Source organism: Drosophila bipectinata, chromosome 3R (assembly GCF_030179905.1).
Source record: "Drosophila bipectinata strain 14024-0381.07 chromosome 3R, DbipHiC1v2, whole genome shotgun sequence".
Lineage (NCBI taxonomy): Eukaryota > Metazoa > Arthropoda > Insecta > Diptera > Drosophilidae > Drosophila > Drosophila bipectinata.
The window spans coordinates 27,234,167-27,255,248 of record NC_091739.1 but is presented as its reverse complement, the minus strand read 5'-3'; the positions used below and the strand labels follow the sequence as shown (position 1 = coordinate 27,255,248).

Here is a 21,082-nt window from a genome sequence, read left to right as displayed (position 1 = left end):
AGCCTCAAGACGTGCGCTTTACACTTCTGCGCCCCAAAAGCCACCAACAAAAACCCCAATAAAAACAACAACAACAACTATAGCAGCAAGAGGCCAAACATCATTTGCACGCGTGCTCTTTCCGCTCTTTTCGCCCGACATTCAGAGAGAGAGAGAGAAACAGGGGGGGGCAGCAACGGGCGCCAAGAGCCGTGAGCCGTGGGTGGCGAGGGGGCGGGGTTTTGTGGCCCACAGGCATCTTTGAGATACTCACTAAATATTTGCGGATAAATGGTGAAAATTTTGACGGATGCCTATGCACTGACCACAAGGGATCAACTATGCTGGCCAATGTGGATGACACTTTGCTGTTGGCCCTTTGTTTTCCTTTTTGGCCCATTAGGCCAAGAAGAACTAGCAAGAAGAAGACGATTTGTTGTCTTCTGTTTTACGGTTTGTTTTGGCTTTGACTTTCACTGCACTCTTGCACTGCTGCTACTGCACTTGGCTCGGGAGTTAATTAATTGAGCATTTGATGGGCTAGTTGTGGCTTGTAAAAACGGATACGGATACGGTTGCGGTTACGGTTACGGCCACGTTTACGACGGAAGGACAACAACGACTACATTCATCGCGAGCCCGGCACGTACGTGAGACTAGAAGCGCCTCTCATTGCACTCGACATTTTTATATCCCGATCCGATTCCGATTCCCGTCCGATATATGTGCCGTTTGCTCTCCTTGTTCGCTTCTTCGTTGTTGTTGTTGTTGTTTCGCGCGCGAAGCCAAGAATGAGAATGAGAACACGGCGGCAGCGGCGGCTTAGACTTCTCCGACTGGAGACCGAAAAAACAACAGAGCATGGTGGTCACACTGGAAAAATACCATAATAACACGCAGCGGGAGCGGGAGCGGGAGCGGAAAGCAGGAGCCCCTGAGAGAGAGAGTCCAGAAAAATCGAAGCCAAATAGAGGGGAGGGGTGGTGGGATGGGGGAGTTGGTATCGCAAGGAAACGTGTGCGGTGCACCAAACACGTAAAATCACTTAGGCCCCCCCAGTAGCATACCCCAGAGAGCCAGAGTCAGGCTAAGAGAGAGCGCAAGCAACAATAAGGACCCTGGGCGGCGTTGCCAGATGCGAAGCGCTGCATGATAACAGGTGGTAGCACTGTTTTGACTGATAAGCCAGTTGAACTTTGAAGCGTAAAAAGAATAAATTATAAACTATTCATTAAAAATAAAAATCAAAATAAAATATCCGACAGCTGATGCCAATCACAAAATCACAAAAGGAGAGGAGAACAATAAAGTATTCATAAAATTATAAACAATTGAATAAAAAACCCCCTGGGGTTAGGCATTTTCGTAACTCACTCCAGAATTTATTCCCAGATTCTATTTGCCACCCCGCGCCACCTGGCGGCCACTTTTAGCGCTATTCGTTATGAGCCGTAATCATCAAACAACAAAAACGGTTAACCGACAAAAAATGAAACGAAAACTAGTTACACTCTCTCCGCAGCAGCACGTGAGACGAGAGAGAGAGCATATTGGGGCTCTCTCCGGTGCGCATCCACCACCAAAACAACAACAATAACAAGGGAGCAGGGAGCACATCAGAAAGCAACCCTAGAAATTGTGTACAGCAATAACAAAAACAAGCGGCGCTCCGAACATGAATCAAAATATGGATATGGATTATAATGCGAGAGTAAAAATGGGGCACACACACACACATTCGAGGGATAATCGGGGAAGAAGAAAAAGGATGAAATATTGCTCATTTCCCTTCGAAAGTTTGGTCTTGTTTTTTGTCCCAGACTTGGCTAATGGGCTGCCATTTAAATTTGCATTCAAACACCCATCCATAGGTGTATAATTGGCTGAAACCTGTTAGGCAGAAGAAGAGAACTCCCAGCTATAGTGTGTACACACACATTCGAGTGGCCATTCAATCACAACACAATTAATAAGCGACTCACACTAGATAAACTATCCCAATGATGTCAATAAAGCCCCTCCGACAAGCCCCATAGACCCCAACAACAAAGCCACGCAAAAAAAACAGTTCCCACCAACTCGCACACACGCACACACCTTTATACCTTTATGGTTTATGGTTTGTTTTGTGGCTGGTGGTGTCGGTTTTATTGGTGTTGTTGTTGCGGTGGTTGCTCTGCTAAATGGCGATAAAGATGTATACACACGTATCTAGATACTTGAGACTTGATATCGGCATTTTATCTCAGACCCGAAGGACAATGACACCTCAGAAAATTCGTGAATGAAATTTTGGGATTTTATTGTAATAGAATCTTAGATATATGGCAAGAGATTAGGGTAGACTCGGTAGTTGGGTTTAGTATCTAATAACCAAAACTCCCTTGATTCTGCCCTCAAATACTTTTAATAAAAACTTTCTTACATTTTTGGAACTTCATAGGTGTAGTTGGCTATTTTTCTTGTTATTTTATGAAAATGTGTGAAGCATCCAACATGGACACAAGTTAATAATAATACAGCCCTACAATCTACTGAAAAAACTCTAATTTTTTTAGCCCCATAGGGCTTAGGTTTTGGCCAAAGTTGGCTTTTATTAGAAAGGTGTTAAGTTACCGGATCTCCCCACGTTGGGCGCCAATTTCAAGCCCCCTTGGTTTAAAAGCATTAAAGCTTCAAAACCTCACAACTAATTATAATCTACTATTAATTATTTAATAACATGAATAATCTTTGCTTCAAAATCACGATTGCCATTTGCGCTGATTTCCCTGCAATCGCTTCAAGTGGAAATGGCTGTGAAATTGAGATTTCCTGCTTAAGCGCAATTAAAATTAACTTCAAATGAAATCGTTAAAATTGACGGCAGCCATTAGGGGACCGGGAACACTGGTGGCTTGACCGACCAACCATCCAACCGACCAGTAACTCCGCCCCGGAACCCAGCACCAAGGCAAGGGCCGGCCCAGGCCACTGAATCTCGGATTCCAAGCCAGACAGAATCACTTCACTCCCTCTGCCCTATAAACCACCCCCCTATTCTTGAGCTGGGCGGCGTTGAATGGGCCGCAATCAATTTGTCCACTAATTGACATACATCAGCCCACTGAAGTGTGCTTAAAGCGCAATGAGAAATTATATTTTTAGCCTGGTAGCGTTTCTTCTCTTGGCAACTGGCTGCTCCTCCCGTGAGACCCCCCGTTGGGTGCCTGGTTCCCTCGGTTCAGTCGAGTCGAAATGGAATCAAAGCACAAAGGGGAGGAAAGATGCCAAGAGGTCATAGTGCTTAAGAAATCAAAAGTTAACTACAAACTTTTCATAAATCTGGACTATAATTACAGGGATAAACATATGAGGGTATTCGATAATAAGAATACAGTTTCCTGTATTGATTTCTTAGTCAATCTTTTTTGAAGTGCCCTTAATGGAACGGGCGGAGGGGCTATTAATAGAAGTTGTCAGTTGATGTACTAATTTTTCAGTGAGCCGCACATCCCATTGCCATTCAGATGCCGATTGCCACTTCCACTGCCAAACCCCTCTTGAATTCCCAGAGCTGTCTGTTTGTCACTCAACATATGGCGGGGATAATTAGTTTGCAGCCTCTGACTGACTCTCCAGCTCTATCAGTTCGAGTGCCCTGTCTCTTTCTATCTCTGCTCCAGCGCTATCTTCGAGATGTGGGCACAATTGCATTTTGTTTCACATTTCCACAATCGCAGCCTTCTCGTCTGCAGCTGTCTACATTAATTAATTCCTTTGAATGCATACACAAAAACACATAGCACACATAACATCCAACATCCCACAATCCGAGTCTCCTGCCGTCTCTCTCTATAGCCATCTCCCCGTCTCTATCCGATTCTGGTTCGGGTGTGTACATGTGTAAGTACTCCTGGATGTCTGTCGGTTCGTTGTTTATACGCTTTATGTTGTGTAATATATCAAATTGGAGGAGAGATTCGAGCGAGCGCCATTCGAGATACATTTAATAAATATTCAGATATGCAGATGCGTTCAGAGCCAGCACTCGGAGAGAGCCCAAAAATAGCATCAGAAATCACAACCCGGGGGGGAGGAGGATGAGAATTGACATTCTGGCGGGCACTTCTCACTTTCCGCCCCATCATGTGGCAGGTCTTTAGATTGCTATGACATCTCTACGAACGACTGGGTATCTTGAGGTGTGGCAGATCCGTTCTGACAGGTTCAAGTATAGTTCTACCAAAAAATATACAACTTTTCAGATATATAAATAATTGCATTATCTGGAAAGTATTGTTCTCGGTGTAGTTGGATCGTTTGAGGTAAGCCACCAAGAGCCACCGCCGCAATTAAGATTCCACTTACATCTTTGGTTTGTATTTAATGCTGATTTATTTACACTCCGAGTTACGTGTGTTCTAGACTCGCAGCACCGCTCTCGAAAGCATCATTATGCCCGCAGACCGGCAGACTGATGAAGTGGCTGGGCTCCCGGGCAGGTAAGGCAGGTAAGGGCCAGCAAGATTCCTCTTCCCCTGCCTCTGTTTCGGTGGTTTCTCGTTTCAGTTTCTGCGAGCACCTGCCATATAACCCGACACTTGAGACCGAAACTGAAACACCACACACCTTATCTCTCACCTTTTTTTATTGTGGTGTGATTATGTTCCTTCCGCTCCTGCAGGCCCCTTCCCCCTTCCAGGAAGACTTGTTTTGATTATGCTGATTGCAACAAATGTTATAGCCCCTTTTTGGATTCCCCATTAACGTGGCTTAAACATTTGTTTGCACTTGACATTAGCAAAGTCATAACACAAATTTCCTGCCAGGCGCTGGATAAACGTCGCTGTCGCATAACCCGACAACAGTGTTGTCTTCTTGGCCTTTTAGCTCTTTAGGCCATGTATCTAGTAGATATTCTCACCAAGTAGGATATAAATATGGCCGTATTTTAATTTGTGGCACCACTGTGTGAGAGACGACCACTTCAGACAGGTTCTCGGCTCACAGGGGCGGGTATTTATGGGGCGGGTTCGGAGCGTTCTGCCAACAGACAGCCGCCACAACAAAACGGTAAAATTGTCATTTACAAAAGCCAACGCGTGCACAGGTGGAGGTGCGACGAGGAAAGCTCGTAAAAAAATACAAGAGCAGAGAGGTAGAGTTAAAAAAAATACATACGACCGGCTACCAAACGTTCGTCGCACGTGAAAGTCAACGAACTGGAACACCCCTTTTGGTGGCAGTACCCCCCCTGGTCACGCCCACCGCCCTCTGTCGCCTCAGACCGCTGACTGTTGACAGTCACTGTCTGGCAGGCGGCTCTTGGCCAACTCGAATGACAAAAAAGGTCTAAATTGCATGAACAACAGGTCCGGTCCGGTCCAGCAGAAAACGGTAATACCATGACCATTCCCCCTCCCCATTCTCCTCCTCTGGCTAACACATTGCCGTTAATTTGTTATAGGCCTTGAGATACAAGAGAGTATCCCAAATCGAAGCATAATCAACTCGAGATACAGATACTTTTGTTGCGAGGAGATCAAGTGTCCAATACGGCCAATTGAATTCGTGTTTCGGGCTACGGAAGAGATACTTTTTATGGCCATTTCGAGAATATGGGGGAGAAAAGGTACGAAGGGCATAAAAAACAGAGGGTTCAAAGGATATCAGATGGAATCCGAGATGCGGAAATTCAATTGCCAATGTCAGAAGAGCATTTTGGATATTTGTGTTTATGGTTCAGGGTCTCTACCCTCATTTGGTTAAGTGTTTTGGAATAAACTTCAATAAATGGGTTAGGCCATAATTTATATTCTAAAATATATTAAAACCATTAATTAAATGAGATAACTAAATGGCATTATAATTTCATTGAAAAAGTATCTTTACACTTTATTGGCTATCGATTATTATTGATTATTTTGTGGAACAGGAAGCTAGCCATCGCCAGCCATCTACTCTCCAGTTTATGGAATAACGACTCTGGGGGGCAGCATTTGAAAAACCATTTGAAATCGAGGGCAGCTCCCCTTCGATTATGTTCCAGTTCAGCGGTTGGCAAGAAAAGGCAAGAATTTAACGGACAATTTTATTTTGATTTCGTTACCCGATTCTTTTGACCAGATTGGCTACCAGTGCCCGGCTACGTGTTACGTTTTATGGCCAATACGTGTTTCGCCCAACAATGGCCTGTATTTCATTCTCCATCAACCTATGCATTTAATATTAGAAAATGAACAGCCAGACAGCCCTTTCAGCCATTGATTCACTCAATTGATGTATTCGAATATTCACAGCGCGACATCAAAGGCCGACGATGGACGTTGGGGGATCAAAAGGTCAGGGATAGAGAGGGTAGATGGTAGATGGCTTAGGGCACTGGTTGATGCCATGCTCTAAGCACATCGAGCCGTGTAATTAGATTGTCACACTGAAGTGCCCGCCGTCATCAGTCGATGGCCCGGCCTGCCCTGGTCTGGCTATTATGCCCGCTCGACTGAGTCACCTCTCTCTGTCCTACTGCCTGTCTGTCTGGCTCGCTGAAAATTCATAAAATTCAGATACATTTTGTTTACCCCTCCATTTAATCGACAAAACACACTCGTGGTCGCGTGCCTCGACTTGTATTTTATTTCAGTAATTCGAGCCACCGCGAAAGTGTCATATGCCTGGGACACAAAGTGTAGGGGATAACCACTGCCTGACTGCAAGGATGCCTGGTTATTAATTAAATGTCTACTCGAAATGAATGCAAATAATTTGAATTCCTCATCCTGGCCAGTACACAGCAGGTGCAGGACACAAAGGACGAAATGTTTGATGATTGCTTGTGGTTCTGTATTGTGAGTTTCTGCATCTAAAGGTTTGGGGTTTCAGATTTAATATTTGAGATAGGTTTCTATAGAAAAATGCCCACTTTTAAGAAAGTAATAAAGTAACCCCTTTGTTTATTTTCAATTTTATTTAAAAATCCTCATCCCTTCATCCTTAATCTATCAGATTCATAAAGTATCTGTTGATTTTCTTCATTTTTCACCAAAATGGCCTCTGGCAGAGGCGAGTTCTGAGGCAATTAGGGCGTGGTCGAAACTGTGCCAATACTAACAAAAACACAGCCAAAAGGCAGTGCGACTGTAGTTGCACTCGCAGCTGTTTACAAAATGTGTTTGCTTTAGCATAATATTTAGATATTTTGCGGGCAAGTGTAAGAATTGATGGCAAACACTGCACGATGGGCGCAAACAACTCAGCAAAGTGCAAAAAATTGTTAATTATACATACCTGAACTAATCTGTAAATAGACTGGGAAAAAAGGACCTCTCTGAAGTGCCAATTAGAGCCAAAAATATGAAAGCCGATTATCTGGAGAACTGGGTAGGAAATCAATAAAGATTTCTGGTCGGTAAGCCTTTACAGCACTAATGACTGGCTGGTTACCCATGGAAACTTTTGTTATTCCTTGACTAAATATTAGAATGAAAACTCTGCAAAGAGCCCTGATACCAGGAAATGCTGGCTAAGGTCTAAAAAATAGTTCACACCATCAGCTAGCACATTCGCTAGCAACTGTAGACAGTTTTTGGCAATTAAATGCGTTTGTGGACTGGCCCTTTCTTTCATTCAATGGGTCAGGTGGTCAGGTGGTCGAGTGGGTGGAATAACAAAAGTGAGAAATGCTGACAGCCACAACTGTTGGCCAAAATGTTGTAGTTGGCCTATTAAAAGTCAGCAAAAAACTAAAACAATTTACAAATTTTATTATTTATTATTTCTACTTTTCGGTGGGTTTCCATTCATCCGCAGCGAGAATCGAATTTTTATTGCCAGTTGCAGTGGCATATACTTGTAGTGTTCTATTTTATACCCCCATTTGATTGCTGATCTCACAGCTTATATTTAATTTTTTTTTTGTTTTTTTTGCGAATCACTGGGGTGTGTGTTAGGTGTTTGTTTGCTAATTGAGCGACTCTGCTTTAATAGCTGTAGAACTGTAGTACCGCTGTCTGGGGTTCATTGCCACGACATGCAAAGTAATCATTTACTTCGCACCGACTCGCGGCAATAAAAACGCCAAATTGTATTAGCCATAAAGCGTCGGGAGAGGGCTTAATTCTCTGCAAGTATTTATATGAGAGTGTTTCTTTTTGGCAACTCAGAAATGTCAAAGCTGTGAGCAGCAACATCGTTATAAGCCAAGTCATTTCTCAAAGCCCTTACTACCTTAATCTTGTTTCCCTAAAAATGCTACTCGTTGCTAAGACACTCGAGGTTCAAAGAATAGAACTTGACTTTTAGATTTGTATAGCCTTAATTATTTATATTTATTTATATACTAATATTCCAGCAGTATCTTAGAGGTAATCCCTTATCCCCCTTTGGAAGATGATCTCTCGAGCTATTATCTTGACCGCAGCTGTGTACACATTCATTTTATGGCTATTTGTTGCTGCCTGTTCTTTTGACTGTCTGCCATGGTGAGCGCTGAGTCTGGTGGGTCAAAAAAAAAAGGAAGGACCGCAGGGGGTTCTGCTCCGTTGACCGGCCAAGAGGGAGGGGGAGGTGGTTGGAAAAGTTGGTCGGTTCGCCCAGTTGGTTGCGCTTTGATTGCTTTGTGTCGTTGGTTGGGTTCTCCGGGGGCCAAATGGCCCGCAACTCGAAGCCAGACCGCCAAAGTCCCCAAGTTCTAGATTGCTCCTTCTGTGTATGAGAGAGAGTGTACATTACGTCGGAAATTAGTTTTAATCCATTTCCTCCTCAGCTCCCGTCTTGACTGTTTCTGTTTTTATGAAGCCATTTTATTTAGCCTGGTCCTTTAAAAATTGCCTCATAAATAAATAACCAGTCATCTGCGGCTTACGGTCCAAGGATGCCCTCTTACTTGTCAATTAGTCTGTCACGTGCAGGTTCTACATCATTTGGAAATCTCTTTCTTGATGCTGGAGGAGCCGAGACATGCCGCCATAATTACTTGAATTTGCTGCCCAACATACATAGGTAGGTATATTCCCCTCTTTTTACTCCAATTAAATGTTAAGTAACCCCAAAAGGTCGTTAAACTTGAGCCTACAACCTTAGGAGATGGAGATAATGTCGGTAATCATTAGAAACGCAGAAACGCAGGTTCTATTGTGGCCGAAAGTAGTTACCAGTCCTATTGTGGCACGTAATTATGAGATTTATTTACCTGGAATGACAGAAAACAGAAAGAAATTGGATTAGCATTCGGGAAATAAACACAATTAGCGGGCGAGTTCATTAGCACATGGCTAAGAACTATTATACAAGTAGTTATAGAGGTTGTAGGATACGTATATATTACTATAGGTATAGCTAATAGTTCCAATATCATTCTGAATGAGTCAGAGTCTTCTCAAAAGTAAGCCCAAGAGCCAGACCTACAAAGGTGGTCCAGTATCGCAGGTTTATCCGTCAATCTCTGGCTTGGACTACCTCTCATTCCCCCTCACCTGTTCTACCTATGCAAACACAATGAGCGGCCAAATGACAGATACACACAACACACAAAGATACAGATACAGAGACGCACAAAAGAGCCACAAGACACGATGATGATGATGAGGAGGAGGAAGCAGAAGACACGCCGAAGAGCCACAGCAGCCAGAACAATGGGAATATGCTTCAGGTTGTATGTGACGACAACTAATGGATGAGTTTTGCTTTTCGGATGCAGTCTGCCGGCCATCTCAGATACATAGATACATATTCTCAAATTAGAGTTCTTTGAAGACCACCCCCAAGACATCTTGCAATTATAACTTTATCGAAGAGAATCAGGCACTCCAGCCCTACACACTATCGCATCCATCTTCAATTTTGGCAAGTGTGCGAGTGCATCCGTTAGATACATTCTTACAACTGGTAATAGCGGCTCAAAGGACCGGGCCAGAAGAGGAGAGCGATGGTAAGTGGTTGGCCAATTTCGGTTTTTGCTGCATTTCAGTTCCCAGTCTCCGGGCAGAAAGACAGACCGACAGACAGACAAAGACCTACCTGCGCAGTGTTATCCTGCGTGGCCACAGCTGTTATCAAGATAATAGAAGTACCTTGCTGATCCTTTATTTCTTTATTTCCTCAAAAATCACTCCTAAAAGCTTGACCTCGGTTGTGCGGAGTGTGTGGTGGTCACGACATGGATGCCATGTCTGTCAATAAGCTCTGTGTTTTCATTCCAGCTCCCCCTCCTGACCGATTCGCAGCGCCTGATTGAACTGCTTTCGGATTAGGAGGAGAGCTGGATGATGGCGATATAGCCAGCAGGTATTGTTTAGATTACATGCAACGTCCACCAACTAAGGTGATGGCAGATGCTTTTGTTCTTCTTCGTGGAGTGCTTCCAGCAGCCCGGGGCTTATGCATGGTATTGGGATGAGGATGAGGATTGGTAGCCTTCCACTGCAGTCATTATTGAGCATTACATGCTTGTCTTGCAGCTGCCTGGAACGGATTTCTGCTATTTTTGGAATGGATTATCCGCCGGTAATTAGGGAAGCCCTTAGCAGTAATTGATTAATAGCTGCCTGATCCGACAAGCTTGTGAAGAGGACTCACAACAAAGGACAATACATATCTGTGTTTATTTGGTATCTACCTAAACTCCCTTTAGAGAGGCCTTATTATGCCAGAAAGGGAAACACATCTCCAATTTCACAGTTCCTCAATGAAAACTGACACCCAGTCGACAATAATTGGATTATGAAACAAACTGTTGCTGCTACGAAATGAACAATCGAGTGGAGTAGCAGAGGAACTCAACCATTCATGCATATCATCATCATTTAAACCAGCTCTGACCAGTCCGGGATGAAGAATTTACCCTTGGGCTATGCAAATGCCCCTGGGAAACTGCCGGAGGATGAGGCTGGGGATGGGGGACTGCTTACTTTCAAAGTCAGGCCACTCCACTCCCCAACTGGCTACCCCAGTCCTCCCAATCCCAACCCATAATATGCAAAGTTTTCTTCAACATTGCACACAAAGCTTAGCCCACTTCCACTTTTGCTGGCCAACAACATTAAGGTCATTGTATCTCATACTTCCCCCTTGGGTTCCGAACTGGGTCAACTTCTTTGGGATTTGGCATTGAGAGGAGAGGGAGGAGGAGGAGGAGGAGGGGCATACCCCTGTTCGTGCTGCTTTCGATTTTGTTGCAATTCGGACACTAACCCTTTCTCTCCTGGCAGCACGCGATGGCAATTAACCAGCATTTAGTGGCCAAGAGGGCTCTACTACTAAGTTACATTCATTTTTCACTGTGCATACATACTCCTACACCCTACCTCCCACCACCTGTCATCTACCATCTTTCCAACCCGAAAATTTGCGGCTGAAAAGCTCGGTAACTGGCTTCAACGATCCGAACACTTGTTCAAATGTTTACCCACTGAATTCACAATGAGCCATCCGAAAAGAATAAACCAAACTCGAACTCCAACTCGAACCATAACCAGAACGAGAGCCAAAACCCAGCCGAGGGGCACGAAAATTACCAACCGTAGCGGAAGGCAAAAGGCAAACTCGAATACACTTTTCAAATAATAACCGATGGCGTTCATAAAGCTCAAACATGCATATATAAATATGATAGAATTTTAAAAAAATCGACTCATTTTCCTTGGTAATAAGCCTTTAAAATGAAATCCATCAACCCATCAACGTCCTGGGCAGCAGAACCCTTCCAGCCCGAACATTCAAAGACCATTAACCCATTAACCAGTGCACTTACCCACCCAGCTCCCTGTATCTGCTAATGCGAATGCGAATGTCAAGTGGCAAGTGCCATTGTACAATCGAGAATGCACACATGAGCGATCCCCTGGATGACATGCAAAATGCATCCGCTAGATGCAGTAGCTTGCCTCGGGCCTGCCTCCTCCACTTACCCTCCCCTTACGTACTTGTCATTTCGGAAGCCCGACAGGCGGTAAAATTTTGTTAATAATGCAACTTGGGCGAGGAAATGTTGGTCTCGAAACTTGACGGATTGGAAGCCAGTCAAGCCAATAACAAACATGACTCGAATGGTATTGTATCTGTATCTGTATCTGAAGGGGTGGGGTTCAAAATCCTAGTTAATCCTGACATGGCTGAGCTATAGAGGGTTGCTATTATTATTGCATAAATTTGCATTATTTTGAAAAGGATAAAATACACGTTATTACTCAACATAATATCATATTTTTGAATAAAAAATAAAATAAAATAAATACATTAATAATTCAAAACTCTCACGCTCTTCACTTTTCTCTAATATAGAGAACTTGTGCGGTTGATTGCAACGTTGCCAGATTTCAAAAGCGACAGGAGAGGAGAGGAGAGAACACAAGCAAATGTCGAAAATTAATTATGGCTCCCCCCCCCCCCCCCCCAGAACAGGAGCAGGACCAGAAACAACAACAACTGGCAGGGGGAATAAATAACATCCAACATATGCAGAGTGCAGACAGGACGACGGCAGCGTCCTCGCCATAATGGAGGAGGAAATGGCATGCCAGTCGAGAGGAAACAGAAGCTTCCATCTCCAATATCCAACACAAGTTGGGAGTTTGCGCGCCAGCCACAAAAAACCTGTACACAAATTATCTATAATAAAAATGCAAAACTTTCCATACACACGCATACACACTCATACACACACACACATAGATACACATGGAGATGAACAAACTTACGGATACGGATACGTGTACAATGTACATTGAAAAAAGGGTTGAAGAAGCGACATGTCGAAAATCACAAAACTCTCGAATCGCCTCGGACTCCACTCCCGACTCGACTCCGACTGCGACTCGACTCTCCTGAGAGCCAAAAACAAGCGGAGAAACAAACGGGATAAATGACAGATGAAACGCACGAGGAGAGCGGCGTCCAAGCGGTGGCCTGTCTGGGTTTCGTCCTGTGAGCGAAAGGTGAATATGGCTCTGGGTCTGGGTTCTGGTCTGGAACTGGGATGGGTAATATGCTTCATTGCCGGCTGGTATTATTCCTATTGTTAGAGACCCATTGCAGTGTTTCTGCAAACCGGAATAACCCCTAATAAATATTTAAAAAGTAATCCGAACTAGATGTTATATAAAAACAGGAACTATGCTATATCATATAAGAATATTTTTCCTGTTTTTTACCCTTTTTTTTATAAAAGAAACCATTAATGTTCAGTGCATGTCTAAACCGCATATTCATAGTCGCCATATTAGACATTCAGGCGGCAAAAATAATTTATGCCCAACTCATCATGTCTGCCCCCCTCCCTGGGCACAGGCCACCCACCCCACTCCAGTCCAGACCCAACAATTGGCAACTGGCAGTCAGGGTATATTCCGGGCGTGGATGATATATGGACAGCATCGGAAATTGCCTGATTAGATGGGGTAAATATTTAGCAAGAGCCATTTTACATTTTACCCCAAAGGACCTTTGTGTGGCAGTGTTAGTAAACGTGATAAATGGGGGGAAATAAAAACCATTGCCTACTATTCAGAGCACTTCTTAGCCAACAGAGTGAGATTAATGAATTAAAATTGTAAAAATAAATGTATTTCAACTAAATTTTAATTATTTTCATAAACTAATCTTGCTTGTGAGTCATGTCTGTTGGGGGCTCGTGGCTCGCTCGCGTTGCCATTGTTATTGGCGCTAATTCCGACGTGCTCCCCAAAAACAATTTCCTGAGAGAGCACTCGCGATTGTCGTCGTTTTGGCTTTCGTTTTCCACATCGTCGTCTTTTGGCCACTTCGACTCGCCCCGATTTTTTAATAGATAGATACACATCGGCGGCCACTGCTGGCCGGGCCGCCACGATTAACCCCCGAAAGGAAGTGTCAACTTTTAAGTCTCAAGGATTCGAGTAATCTTTCAATTATGAAATTAGTTATACATCTTTGTATCTTAAAGGTTGTATTTGTAGATACACAACAAAAAACCTGTAACCCCTGTAGAAGAGGGCACAAGCCACAAAGATTCGTGTCGGGGTGGAGAGGGGAGAACTTTCTCAGCTTAAAATCAAAGCAATTTCATTACAGACTGCATTGAGTTGGGGAAGTTAATAGCCCGATGCGTTGCTTTGGCAACTTTTGCTGCCAACTTTTTGCTGGCCCTTTTGTGTTTGGGGCCAAGATTAATGATGTGCCACAACAGCACACCAGTCCGGGCACTTGAGGATGACTATGCTGGGATTTTGTCGGCGACGAGGACCCTTCTATGCTAATCAAATTTGAATTCCCCGTCTGTGCTCCTGGCCTTGCAGGGCTGGCTGTCGTAAATCATTAGACAAAGGCGAAAAAATGCCAACAACAATTAGGAACTACAAAGCAACAAATGCACTGATAAGACAACGTGGCTTCGAGAGAAATTGCTGGAATATGAGATTGGGAGAGAAAGAGACATCACATCACACACACACCCACATTCCGTCGCATTTTCGCTGATAAGAGAATGACATTTCCAGCGAGTGTAATGGTGGTTTGAATAAATATTATCACTGAGTCATGTTCGAAACTAAATCACAAGATGATTAGTAATATAATCCCAGTTTTTGAAAAACATTAGACTTTGATTAGCCACCGAGTATGACAAAACAATGTGTCTAAAGCACAATTATAATGGCACTTAATGACCCGGAAAATCGATTTCACCTTTAAACAGCATTTAATGACGCCTTGTCACGCTCCCCACCAGCGAAGACAGCGGGAAAATCGCAGCCATAAACAACCAAATTGAGTTAAAAACGCCCACACTTGAACCAGAATAACAATCAATCCAACCGGTAGATGAAATTATTCTCAGTGTAAACATTGCCAACACCTCCGCCGCTCATACGCTCATATCTGCCCGGCCCTGGCTTGTAAACAATGTAAATATCGATAACATTCTCGGGACTAGCTAGAATAGGGTCACCAGAGTCATAATAAATAATAAAAGCAAAGAAAACTATAAAACTTGGTGAGTTTTTAAGGAAATTTATATTATCATATTTAATTTATATATAATATATATTAAATTTATATTATAATATTATTTTATTTATATCAGTATATAATTCGATTTGGTGTATTAGTTTCTTTAGAATCGGAAGTAATTTTTGGTTCATTTTATAACCACTGCAATAAACCGGTTTACACCCCAATTAATTTTTTTTTAGAGGTACAACTTTTTTATGAGGGTAATATCTGACTAGCGATACCCTGCTTCTGGGTATAATTCTTGGCGTTTGAATCGCATTAGAAAATATGGGCGGGTAGGTATGGTAGGTAGCTTATTCATTCAATTTGCTGGCACGTTTTGCATTACACACGACAACCCTGACCTACAAAGCGGCAAATAATAAAAAAAATCAAGCAAACGCGACTACTACTACTTGTTGTTTTTGTTGTTACTGTTGCTTTGCATCAAAAATTGTTTGTACTGTTGGCTGGCTCTTGAGCAGAGTTTACATTGAATGTTATAAATAAATTAAAGGCAGGTGAGTGTGCGAGAGAGTGTGTAGGAATGTGTGTGTGTTTGTGTGTGTTAGGGGCCGGGCAGTCTGAGTTCTCAAGCGTTGCATGTCAAGCATTCCAAGCTAATTGCAGTTGATAAGTGGACAGCATTCCTAGAAGCAAACTAGCTTAGCTAAAGAGACTCCATGAAAGGGGGTCCTAATGATTATCATTTCGGTAGCACCTGTTTTATGGGCCAGGCAACAAAAAATACCACAAAATATAAACAAAAGTTGGCGAATTTTTAATGATTTTTTATTTGGCTGCTTTCTTTCCCCCCAAAAAACAAGCTCACAAAAGCATTAAAAGTTATATGAGCCACATTTACATCTGCTTTGGACAGTGACAGATACTTTCTCTTTTCCCCTCTCGAGTGTTGAAACTCGGGTTTAAAAATAGAATTGCGAACGACCCGAAAAGAGGTGACTTTTCCATTCATTTGTGTCGGGGGCAGGAGGGGAGGGGGCACTGTTCTGTGGGGGTTTTCCTTTTTGGAAAACTATTAATTATACTGCTAGTTTGGCTGGCTGGTGCTTGGAAATGTTTACAAAGTTCAAGTGTTTTGGGAGCGGGAGCGGGAGCAGCTGCGCATCCAGCATCCAGCGCGTTTCGAGAGAGCACGTTTATTTATAGCCCGAGAAGCGGAGCAGCGAGAGAGACAGATAGAGAGAGAGAGAGAAGACGAAAACAACGAGAGAAGAGAACATGCGCGTAAAGTGCAGCAACTCGCATGGGATGCTATGCTGCTGCTTCCGAGACGGCAGGGCAGTCTGCAATTATTACGAGTGTTTTTATTCGATTTTGATGTCACTTTTTCTCACCTGGTCGATCCAATGACTGTCTGCGACTCATTGGCAAAAGATTTGGGCTCCTTGTGCTGTGTGTGTTGTGGGGTTTTGAGACAAACGTCGGCTAAAGCAAATTAAACTAAATTTGATTGCTTCATTGGTTGTTTGTTGTTGGTTGTTGTTGTTGTTGCTACTGATGCTGATGCTATTGCTTATTTCCTTCTGCCTTCGCGGCGCTCCTTCTCACTCAATTCTATACACTCAACACACACACTCCGGCATTTTTTGAATTTCATTTCACACGCGACTGTTGACTTTCTTTTTGCTCTCTCCCTCTCTCTGGCGGCAACGAGACAGATGTTGTTGTTGCTGGGGGGCTGGGAGGCAATTGATATCGAGGTGTTGCTGCTTTTATTGCAATTTTGTGCCGTGTTGTGGTGTTTGTTTGTTGCTGCTTCTTCCTTCGTTGCTGGCTTGTTGTTTGAAACGCTTAATTTTGACAACAACTCCACACACACACTGAACAGCCAGCACACACCGACCACACACACACGCGCACGCACGCACACACACTCACGCTCGCGCGTCACGTCAATGAACGCAGCAGCAGCACGTAGTTGTTGTTGTTGTCGTCGTCCTCACTGAACCTCGCTTTTTATGCACATTTTGCAGGTGTTTGGGAACACTAGATCGACGACTGCTCATCAGCACTATGTTTATTTACATTTCTGCTCACGGTTTTCTGCGTTTTCCGCGATTTTTTGCGATTTTATTCGTTACGCACGGCCGTACAACGAGCGCCGCCGCCGACAAACAAAGGGAAAATGTGAATGTGAAAAATGTAATCGCAGGGTTGTCACGTTTCTACAGAATACCTGCTATCGATAAGTGTCTGTGCTAATGTAAACATCGCACTGAATGCAAAAATTGTATGCAGGGCAGAAGATTTATCATATTTATTCTTCTGGGATGACTCCCTGGGTTTTATTATTAAATAGTCCTTGATTTTGGCTTGGTAACGCAGTAGAATCAGTGTTAGATCTCAGCATGCAGTTGACAACCCTGACACTATTGCCGTTTCACTCGCACACGAAGAGGTAGAGAAGAAAAAAACCAAAACGAAATGGGAAACTAGCGAATTTCACAAAACAATTAAATAACCGTTCGGGATGCACACTTTGAACGGATTCCTTGGACTGATATAGGCTGGGGCGTTTGGCGACTTTCCCTGGGGCGAACGCGCGCTGTTAACTACAGCATTCCGAAGATTTCCCGCACTTTTGGTACTGCACTCCAGAGATTATAGTCGGGATTTCTTTTCCTCCGACAATCATCGATAACATGGTTCATCGATTATTTGCTCTTAATATTGCTGGTCTTCGCGGTTATCGACCATCGCTGCTTTAATTACAAAAAAATAAATATAAATGAACTGAAGAAGCGGACGCAGCAATAAAAACATAGAGATTGCGACGAACAAAATGCTACGGGTAAGTGACCTTCCATCCGAGTGGAATAAACTCACGGCAAGCACATATCTCTCTGTTTGGCAGGCAATCGGCAAGCGGGACAGGGACATCTTCGAGGAGGTTTGGCCGGACAAGAGACGAATTGTGCTGAAGCTCCTGCGGCAGGACACGGTGTCGCAACGCGAATGGCAGGACCTTTTTTTCGGCGTGCACTTCGTTTGCTTGTGGGACGAAAAGGGCGCCGCCAAGATCTACGACTGCCTGCAGCAGGACATCGTCGAATTTATCGTCCAGGCCCAGAGCCAGGTGCAAGCCCAACGCGGGGAGCAGGCCCTGCTTGCCACATACATCGTCGAGTGGCGAAAGTTTTTTACCCAATCCAATTATCTACCCCTGCCCTTTCGCCAGTTGGAGCAGTCGCCGCAAGTGAAACCATCTAGCTCCAGTTCCACATCGGCCTCCGCCTCCGGTGCGAGTACCAGTGCTGCGGCAGCCTCATGTTCCAGTAATACCTCCAAAGCTGGACCCTCCACCTCAGCCGCTGCAGCCTCCACCTCCGCCGCCGCATCCACATCTTCAAGCTCTGCGGCAGCTGCAGCGGCGTCTGGGAGCGGGAACAATGGTAGCAGCACCACCACCTCAAAAAAGAACCCCACGGAGGACAGCCCCGTCCGAAAACTTATGCTGGATTCATGGAATAAGCATATATTTCACGACATCAAGCACCGCCTTCAGGACTCCGCCATGAAAATTGTGCACGCCGAGCGCAACGGAGATGCCTATGATGCCCAGCTGGTAGTCGGGGTGCGCGAAAGCTACGTGAATCTCTCCTCCAATTCAGAGGACAAGCTGGAGATCTACAGGGAGAATTTCGAGATGGCTTACCTCAAAGCAACAGCCGAGTTCTATCGCCTGAAGTCCACGGAACAGCAGCAGGAGAATGGAGTGCTGGCCTACATGAAGTATGCAGATGCCAAGCTGCGCGAGGAGGAGGTGCGAGCCAAGCGGTACCTGGAGCCGAGCAGCTTTAGCATTCTCACATACACGCTGGTTAAGGTACTCATAGTGGATCACCTAAACTCCATTATTGCCGAGTGCCCCGCTCTGATCAGGGATTACGAAACCGAGCGCTTAAATCTCATGTTCCGGCTAATGGACCGGGTTTTGCATGGAGTGGGAGTGGAGGCCATGATGGGTGATCTTCAAAGGCACATCATGTCCGCGGGATTGGCGGATATGCTCTCCGCCTCAGAGGTGATCACTCAGGATTCGGAAAAATACGTGGAACGCCTGCTTGAGCTGTTCAACAAGTTTAGCGACCTTGTTCGCAATGCCTTCAACGACGATCCCCGTTTCCTTACCGCCCGCGACATTGCGTTCAAGACGGTAGTTAACGACACCAGCGTGTTCAAAATGGAACTGCCCACAAGCATCGCCAATCGCGGCGTCAAATATACAGCGCCGGAGAGCAAGTGTCCGGAGCTCCTGGCCAACTACTGCGACATGTTGCTGCGAAGAACGCCGCTCAGTAAACGCCTCACCAGCGAGCAGATCGACGCTCGCCTCAGGGATGTCCTGCTTGTCCTAAAGTATGTCAACAATAAAGATGTGTTCATGCGCTACCACAAAGTGCACTTAACGAGGCGGTGAGTTTATTTTTTTTCTTTAAAGATTAACTTTTAAACTAAATTTCAATCTACTTTTGAAAAACAGCCTCATTTTGGGTACCAGCGCCGACAGCGAAAAGGAGGAGGACATTGTCGAGTGGCTACGCGAAGTGGGAATGCCGGCCGACTACGTGAATCGTTTGGCGCGCATGTTCCAGGACATAAAGGTAACACCCAATCTATTACTTTAAAATACAATTTATTAATAATTTTCAATGTACAGGTCAGCGAGGATCTAAATACTCAATTTCGCAGTTCGACAAGTCGTCACGATGCCATCAACATTAAAATACTCAACGCTGGCGCGTGGGCCCGCTGCTCAGAGCGCGTTTCGGTCTCGTTGCCCATCGAGCTGGAGGATTATATTCCAGACGTAGAGGAGTTTTACAAAAAGAAGCATTCCGGCCGCAAGCTGCAGTGGTATCATCATATGAGCAATGGCACCATCACCTTTGTGAACAACTTTGGCCGCTACGATCTGGATGTTACCACTTTTCAAATGGCCGTTCTCTTTGCGTGGAATCAGCGGCAACATGACAAAATCTCCTACGAGAATCTGCGCCTAGCCACAGAGCTGCCAGGTTGGTATTTGTTTATTCGATTACCATAGAAGGCTTAAATTCTAACAACCATAATTTAAGATCCCGAGCTTAGGAGAACTCTATGGTCACTGGTAGCTTTTCCCAAGATCAAGAAGCAAATTTTGCTAATGGAGCCGACCGCCATTGCCTCGCCGAAGGATTTCACTGAGAATACAATGTTCTACATTAATCAAGAGTTTGCAATTGTGAAGAATGGAAAGTCGCAGCGCCGTGGCAAGGTACGTTCTTTATTATTTCTAAACGTTTTCCCAAGTTGCTGATTTTAACTTAATTCCAGCTTAATCTAATCGGGCGTCTACAGCTTAGCACAGAACGCTCACAGCAAGAGGACAATCAGTCTATCGTGCAGTTGCGCATCCTGCGCACCCAAGAAGCCATCATTAAAATCATGAAGGTGCGAAAGCGGATGAACAACGCAGCACTGCAGGTGAGTGGCACTTTTTAAACTAAATTAAATGGGCTTTGGAGAATTAATTTATTCTTTCCACAGGGTGAACTTATCGACATACTAAAGAACATGTTCCTGCCGTCCAAGAAGATGATCAAAGAGCAACTAGAATGGCTTATCGAGCACAAGTATATGAGGCGTGACGATGACGACATTAACATGTTCATCTACGTGGCCTAAAGAACGGCTGCTGATTCCGGCTCTAGTCTCAGTCCCGTCTCTGCAATCATTCCCATTTCTATTCCCCTTACATGCTACCCCCTAAAAACATATCGCCGCGGCGATTTTAATCTCAATGCCGACGTGCTCAAAGCACGCGACCTAAACCTATCTGTGGAATTGGATAATTGTATTATATGGAAACGTGATTTGTTGCTGACATTGCGTCCTAAGAGCATTTATAAGACCCACATCTCGATTGGCCTCCAACTCATTGTATCCAAATTTGTATTTATATAAATCCGTATCTGTATTTGTATTTTGTATTTGTCAAGAATTTTATTTTTATATTGGCCGTCAGGGATTATTTTTTGCGATTTTTGCACCCCCGTACGCTCTACGCTCATGCCTGCACCATGCCCCCGAAACATTACCGATCGATAGTGTTAATCTAATCAACTTACTGTGTTCTAAGTGTGTAGTCCTCCTC

General features: G+C 44.3%; 2 protein-coding genes across 2 annotated transcripts in view; one reads left to right on the top strand and one right to left on the bottom strand.

Annotated features, from left to right (window-relative positions):
- Positions 1-17,204, bottom strand: part of Bicra (BRD4 interacting chromatin remodeling complex associated protein) — a 33,679-nt gene extending 16,475 nt beyond the window's left edge. The window contains exon 1 of the mRNA XM_017236290.3: positions 16,281-17,204. Coding sequence (XP_017091779.2) covers positions 16,281-16,311 — 31 coding nt within the window. The 5' untranslated portion in view covers positions 16,312-17,204. The remainder of the gene's footprint in view (positions 1-16,280) is intronic.
- A 26-nt stretch (positions 17,205-17,230) lies between these two features.
- On the top strand, positions 17,231-20,915 carry Cul5 (cullin 5). The gene is made up of 7 exons (XM_017236292.3): positions 17,231-17,737; positions 17,801-19,362; positions 19,430-19,550; positions 19,607-19,964; positions 20,025-20,203; positions 20,263-20,412; positions 20,476-20,915. The coding sequence occupies exons 1-7, from the start codon at positions 17,729-17,731 to the stop codon at positions 20,611-20,613; spliced, it is 2,517 nt and encodes an 838-aa protein (XP_017091781.2). The 5' UTR covers positions 17,231-17,728; the 3' UTR covers positions 20,614-20,915.
- Positions 20,916-21,082: the final 167 nt, after the last annotated feature.